At 41.6% G+C, this 7,285-nt stretch overlaps 1 protein-coding gene across 1 annotated transcript; it reads right to left on the bottom strand.

Annotated features, from left to right (window-relative positions):
• Nucleotides 1-29: 29 nt before the first annotated feature.
• taf15 (TAF15 RNA polymerase II, TATA box binding protein (TBP)-associated factor) lies at nucleotides 30-7,257 on the bottom strand. The gene is made up of 16 exons (XM_026298804.1): nucleotides 7,118-7,257; nucleotides 6,458-6,491; nucleotides 6,181-6,214; nucleotides 6,015-6,093; nucleotides 5,499-5,556; nucleotides 4,899-5,140; nucleotides 4,664-4,823; nucleotides 3,193-3,227; nucleotides 2,631-2,663; nucleotides 2,385-2,494; nucleotides 2,149-2,278; nucleotides 1,980-2,072; nucleotides 1,779-1,866; nucleotides 1,586-1,671; nucleotides 1,222-1,372; nucleotides 30-465 (listed from the first exon to the last, which is right to left on the bottom strand). The coding sequence occupies exons 1-16, from the start codon at nucleotides 7,125-7,127 to the stop codon at nucleotides 426-428; spliced, it is 1,383 nt and encodes a 460-aa protein (XP_026154589.1). The 5' UTR covers nucleotides 7,128-7,257; the 3' UTR covers nucleotides 30-425.
• Between the last annotated feature and the right edge of the window lie 28 nt (nucleotides 7,258-7,285).

Raw genomic sequence — 7,285 nt, 5'->3', positions numbered from 1 at the left:
AAATGACCAAAAAGTCTCAACACACTGAGAAAAGATCACAGTTTTTAATATCATTTGGGAAGGGGGTGGGTACAGAACAGGTAAAACAATTTTATTCCTTTCATACAAAAATGGTACGAAGTCTACTTCACAACACATCTGCAACTACAATCAGAAAATTAAAAAGATGTACAAAGAAATTAAAAAAAAAAAAAAAGAAAAAAAAAAAAAAAGAAAAGAAACAAGAAATGAAACATGCCAATCAGCCCAAAACCCTTTCACATTAGGTCAACATATCCTTCCCCGACAGCTCGACATTAATAGTTGAGAAGCACAGGCTACAAAAAGGTTCAGAAATCAGGAAGTCTGATCTATCCCCTTCCCCAAACTAAACCCTCTCTCCACGGTGAACTCCAGGGCAGGAATGGTTTCCATCTGCTCAGTGCTTAGTATGGCCGGTCTCGTCTGTCGTCTCTGCGGTCACCTCTGGGGAGAAAAGATGTTTGTTCAAACCTGTATTTTAAAACAGACCAAGACTTTGCCATTTTATTAATCTTCTTTATCTTAAGAGGGAAATATGGTGTCGATATTCATTAAGCTACTTTTTTAAAAAGTAATATGGTTTAGAGAAAGGAGTCCGTCATTCAGCCAACAACCCACTTCACCACACTTCAACTCTAGCAAGTAGTTTTAAATCAAATACCCAAGACCCTCAAGGGGCACAAAACACTAAGTGCAGACACACTTAGTGACTTGGCTTCTTACCATGTGGCTCTTCTGTACTCTACTGGTAGATTAGTCATTTTACAGAGCTGTAGTGCCAAGATGAAATTAAATACCTAATTTGATCTTGCCATGTAGTGTGTTCAGTTTAAACAAGTGTCAAAATTAAGTCTAGCCAAATCACTAGTCAGAAAAAGGCACCACAGAAATATATCAGGCCCTCACGGTAAAGACAAACTGGGCAGAACAAATAAGATCTGCCTTTTATGAGAAACAGCATTTAATTCTTTCAGACTAGGACATGCAAAACCTGTGTTGACTTCTTGCACACTGCCTGCAAAACAGTTTATGAAACATTACCCCAGGCTTTAATGAAATTATAGATTCAGAATTTGTGGACTCATCTTAAGAGGACTACACCCTCTTCTGGACACATGATCAAACTACACGAGCAAAGACCCATGCAGATGCATGAGGTCAGCTATCACACACACAATTTAAGAAAACTCTTTAACCAACCTTCCTCCCATCTTGTAGCCACCTCCAAATCCTCCTCCAGCACCACCACCGCCGCCTCTTCCGTAGCCTCCACGGTCTCCACCACGGAAACCTCCACGACCTCTGAAACCCCCACCTCTGTCACCGCCAAAACCCCCTCTGCCACCACGATCTGCAAACAGTCAACGACCATCAGCAAAACCAGATGAGAAAAGTGAAACTACAAAACTGCAGACATGCTGTTTGTATTTCAGTCTCACAGGTACAATTGTAAGACTGCTATAACTAGCTCCAGATACTCATTTGATATGCACTGAAACTTTTGGCCTTTTCAATTTGTTTCTTTTTAGGAATACAATGACAAAGTGAAGTTTAAAGCACTCACCACCTCCAAACCCTCCATCTCCTGGTTTGGGTGCACCACACTTGTTGCACTCCTGCCGTCGCGCAAAATTCATGTTGCCACAAGAGCTGAGAAGAGAGGAATGAGAGAACTGTTATACAAAGATAGTTTCAAACATGACCAAATGAGTCCCTTTTGTTGCAGTTTTTCCAAGCTACATAAACGCCTGTCTAACCTGTTGGGACAAGGCCAATCTCCTCCTTTAATGTCAAAGTTGGGTCCTCCACCTCCACCACCACCACCACCACCACGACCTCTGAAACCTAAAAAGAAGAGACAAGCGATTAAAACATCAACATACCTAAATTTGGAAACTGGATTCCAACACCTAGTGCATCTGTTATTTGAGCCCTGGGACAGCTTCATCAGTACCTACCTCCTCGCCCACCTCTTCCACCCCCTCTCTGTGCGAATTCAGCCCTGCGGGTGGCAAATGACACTTTGATAGGTTTGCCATTGAATTCCTTGCCTGAAAGGAGAAAAACATGTCAGTGAAAGCAGGATGTAAAAGTCTTGAAAAACAAAAGACACACTAGTGCTTTTACCATCAAACCATTCAATAGCAGCTTTAGCAGAGGGTGGGTCATCAAATGACACTGTAGCTTCTCCCTTTGGTCGACCGGTTGCCTTGTCAGAGTAGATGTTGATCATTGGCTGGCCAGTCTTCTTGTTCACCTGAAAGCACAACACCACATTAAACTTCCAGTGTTTTTGTTTGCATGTTTCATTTCTACACCTGTCTGGGGCTGGGTGCCTGGTATTCAAATGTGTTATAGATTACCTTAATGATACCAATTTGTTTGAAGAAATCACCAACTTCCTGAACCGTGACATCTTCTCCTAGTCCCTGTACAAAGATGGTGTTGTTGTCAGAGTTGTCCTGCTCTCCAACTGTGGAGGAGATGAAAAGGAGAGGACATCAGAAATAATATCAGTAACTTTAACATATAGTATCAAACTACAGTGCCCAAACAGTTATTGTGAACTGATCAGTACAAACTAGTAAAGTGTTTATGGAGGGTCTTACCTGGTTCATCCCTTGAGCTGTAGTCTCGTGGGCCTGGAAAACAGGGGAGAGGATGGAAGAGAGGACCTGAGTACTGAATCATAATTGTCTGTACTTTTTCACATAATTAACTTCACCCCTACCAATGCATAATAATAGAAATCTAAAGTGTATGTTTACAGCTCGCTGATGGGTGTTTCCATACCGTTGCATCATGTACCAACACCTTGCAACAACAGATTTTTCTTTTTTTTTTTTCCTTTTTTGAACTTACACCAGAAATGAAAACCACCAAAATGTCTCCAGTTATAGAATGTTTTCCTTCTTCGTCCTGGGAACACCTCATTTACAATCAGCTCTTGCCTTCATGCAACAATACCATTATTTTATAACTCAGGCTCCATGTTCTTTACCATATCTGAAGTGACTTAAGAGAAATCCTGCTAAGAATAACTGGTGGAGTCCCTTGGGATCTGGACATGAAAATGGTGGCATTCATTGAGTTTGTTTTTAAATCCCACTCTTTTCTCGCTAACAAGTTCTTTTGTCCCCCACCGACACAGTTCTGATGCTCGTCACTTACCACCGTAATTTTTGTAGCCACCACGGTCACCACCTCTGCAGAGGAAAAATTGGAGATATGATGGCTTTTCCTTTGTCCAAACAGAGCTCAAAGCTCCCCTACATCCCATCAGTATGCACTCCTGCCAGGGTGTATGACTACGTGGAAATGTCTCACACGAGGAATTCATTAGTCTTTGACATTAGATCAATTAACAGACGACTAGACAGCTCTGACTGAACAATCAGGCAGACGAGTGAAGACAGTTATCACATGTTACTGGGTCACCACTTAAAGAATTTGGAACTGTCTTTTTATATGATCAAATTGGATGCCAGAAAATAAACAACCAGCTGACTTTTTTTTTTTTTTTTAAACTTGAGAAGCCAAATTGGAGTGAAGGGGCATTGCAACTGTTAAGCAATCCTCCACTGAGTGCATCTATGAGATCCTTTAACTGAGGTCCAAGTTTTAGTTCAATCACTCTGAACACCTGTAGTATAAAATGTAGATCCATGTTAACACAACACACATGTTCGCCATTGTCACATATACAACACTTGAATGAAACCTGTTGGATGTGAAGCAGCTGAAGATGTGGCTCCAGGTCTAAGGACATCATCTTAGGTGCATTTCCATTGCTCAAAAACATATGGAGGACTTCAAGCATATCACATACAATCTTAAATTCAGTAAACAAGGCTCTCCCCCCCCAGTTGGCTCCACAATGTTACCTAGTGGACCAATATGTGGCTATACTACTATACAAAAAAATAAATAAATAAAATAAAATATATATGTATCCCCAAATATATATTTTGCACTTGGGCAGATGGGAATGTTATCTGAAATCTGTCCTCAAAAACAGAAGGACACACAGTACTCCATGCATAGGAAAATTATATTCTGATATTGTACCGTAACTTTGCTTCCATTTACAAAAATTCTGCTCAGTTAACTTTTTCAATATATTAGTATTTCACTTTAACAGAGCCTTTGAAAATGGCTGAGAGTGTGGACCAAATTGCTCCATTGTCTGGGATAATGCACAACCAGCACTCCAACACCCTTTAAGCTTCAATGTGGGCAGGTATATTCAGTCTCCATTGCTTCATTATTTAAGACCAGACAACATGTAGATTCTCAGAGGATCAAAGGACCTCTCTAACCTCTAATTAAGAGTATAATTGCATACCAATGATTTGATCTTAGCAGCAGTGTGGATTTAACAACGTGTGTCTTATGTAGAATCTCAAATCTGATTGTTCAAGCACCTGGACACCGCAGAGATGGTGAATATTACTTGTGTGATCTGTGTCAACTGTGTATGAATCAGGTGCTGGGCAAAGAATTACCAGTCTGGGAATCTGGAGCACAACGCAGATGAGTGGTGAAAATCATCTATGTGGATGGTTTGTACTTGAGGGATGATGTGTCTTCTATTTCACAGTGTACAGCGGTACCTTGGGGGCAGTGGCACTGTGCAACTTACCCCATACCAGGAGGTCCACCTCTTCCGCCACGGTCGTATCCACCGCGGTCATATCCGCCACTGCGGTCATAGCCACCACGGCCTCGGCCTCTGAAGCCACCTCCTTCTGAACGGTCTCCATGCTCACGTCCAAACCTCCCACCTTGACCACCATCTTCACCTGGCACAAAGACAGGTGTGAATATTCACAACCTGACTGATCAGACAACACATTTTAAGGTCAAGTTACTCATACCTTCGCTCCATCTTCCATAGCTGCCACCAGCACCTTGCCCTTGGCCAGCTTGGCCACCATATCCGCCGCCGCCGCCGCCACCACCGCCGCCACCACCACCACCACCACCGGCCCCGCCGCCCTGTCCCTGGCTACCATAGGAGCTTTGCTGTCCATAGCCTTCTCCTCCTTGACCCTGGCCACCATAGGATCCTTGTTGCCCATATGAGCTTTGTTGTCCAAAAGATGGCTTGTCACCATACCTACAAACATTTTGGCAAAAATCATTAGTTAGCAAAACAGAGATGCCAAATATTTAAAGTCATGAATGGATTAAGTCAGGTAAGCTGAGCAGTTGTTGAACCATAAAAGAGTGGGGGGAAAAAAAACACCTAAAATTAACACTGTTTTGCTGGTTTATATGAGACATTTCAATTTCATGATTTGCATGCAAGATGCCTTAAGTTTTCATAACTGACTAATGATGCTGAATATATGTTACAAAATAAACAATATACATCAATGTTTTATAAGCTAGATCAAATTACAAATGATGCCAGTTAAAAATTATGTTGCACAGAAATGAGGACATTTGTGAATAATGTGATATTAGCATCTTACCAAGATGAATCCTGGCCATAATTTTCATAGCTCTGTTGCTGGGGCTGGCTATACCCCTCTATAAGAGAACAAAAATAAAGTTCAGAACCATCTGATGTCTTTCAAAGCAATGTGGTGCTTAATTCAACATCTTATGATCTATTATGCAATAAATCAAACAAATTGAACAAACCCAAGAGAAAAGCTTGGATTCTTCTGTTGCCTAAGGTGATTTGATTTTTTTTTTTCCAAAGCAGGTTTTCTAAAACAAGTCATGTTTTAAACATAAGTGTAAAAAAAAAAACAAAAAAAAAAAAAATAATCTAACAAGACACTTAGGAAGCTATCATCAAATCATTATCCTTCGCTTTAATAAAAATTAGATTAAATGAATTTGCCACCTTGTGGAAAAAAAATCTAAAAAGTATGTCTAACACAGATTAGGTTTTGATATGACAAAAATTAGCTTCAGTATGATGTACTCTTTCCCACTGTCCTAGAAACATTACTCTTCCATTGCCACCATAGGTACTGTACCTTGTGTTCCACTTTGCTGTCCAAAGCCCCCGAAACTCTGCCCTGTATAAGAGCCACTGCCATTTCCCTGGCCATAACCCTGTCAATAAGAAAGACCATTTAGAAACTGACAACTGAAGTTAGGACTGCTTGCAGTCAATAGTTGCAGTTTGGAGAAAGGACTTACCTGTCCGCTTTGCTGACCTCCATATGCCCCATAGCTGCAGGCACACAAAAAATAACTTAGTTTCTGCTTTAAGGCCCATTCAAAAACCCTTCATTATGTTGCTTTTTATGCCGTTTTGTGCAGGTTGAGATGACATTTCTTTAGGTAAAGATAATTCTGGTTATGTCCAGAGGTTCAGTCTATTAGTGGGTTGTATATGAAAACAAATGTGTAGGCTACATACGACGGAAATGAGCTTTAAATGTGAAAATGTTACCCTGCTTTGTTCGCACATTACCTTTGGGAGCCGCCATGCTGACCGTAGCCTGAATCTGAAACAGAAACAAAGCAGCAGATTAAGAAAGGAGTCTAAGTGTATTGTGACCGATCAGGGAGCTAAAGGAGCAGCTAGTAACCGACGACATGAGGCTGAAAACAGAAGCGGGTCACCGAGACAGGCCGGGCCCACGCCGACCCATTGAAAATGGCGGCCGATTCAGTCTCTCTTGGAATGAAGCGTGCGGCTAAAACGAAATGATTCCCCGTCGAGTTAAAAATTCTCGTTTACATTAAAAACGATCCAAAAGTTGTGGTAGGTTCGGCTCCTCGGTAAGTAGGTAAACACCCTCGGTGTAAAGAAAGACTTGTTGGGCCGTTAGCCGCGACAAGGCCCGACTCGTCCCGCGACACGACCACGAACTTTTCCTTAGCTGGAGGTAACACTTTACAGTTCCATGTGAGTACAAAGTAAACTCCAAACGGAACAGGATTTAATTAAACATCTGAATCCTTGCTAAAGAGAGGCGCGCTATGTTTCATGACAAAGACGGAGCCCACCTCGCCGCGCGGTTAGCTCACGTTTTAGCACCGATGCTAACTGACCCACTTTTCACTACCATACACAAAAAAAACACACATAAAACACACAAGCAGACATTCAAAAGACCTGTTGACTTACCAGTGGCCATCTTGTAACCTTTTATATGTAGTTAAAAAACACAATGAAGTCAGTTTCTTCTGATTAGCCGATAAAAATCCAGCAGCACCGCAGAACAACGCCAAAGCACTGCGGCACTTCCCTTATGCAGCTTCTTCTTCCTCTGCCCTTTTTTTTTTGAGCGGGCTG

Source organism: Mastacembelus armatus, chromosome 13 (assembly GCF_900324485.2).
Source record: "Mastacembelus armatus chromosome 13, fMasArm1.2, whole genome shotgun sequence".
Lineage (NCBI taxonomy): Eukaryota > Metazoa > Chordata > Actinopteri > Synbranchiformes > Mastacembelidae > Mastacembelus > Mastacembelus armatus.
Note: the sequence above shows the minus strand (reverse complement) of the source record. Positions and strands in the feature narration are given on the sequence as shown.

Bases quoted from the DNA above. Each gene is read 5' to 3' on its own strand.
- taf15 (XM_026298804.1), bottom strand. The intron at 5,557-6,014 runs GTACAGTACCTA...GTTCTCTTATAG, and splicing joins ACAGCAAAGTGGAACACAAG to AGGGGTATAGCCAGCCCCAG. The intron at 2,495-2,630 runs GTAAGACCCTCC...TCTCCTCCACAG, and splicing joins CAGCTCAAGGGATGAACCAG to TTGGAGAGCAGGACAACTCT.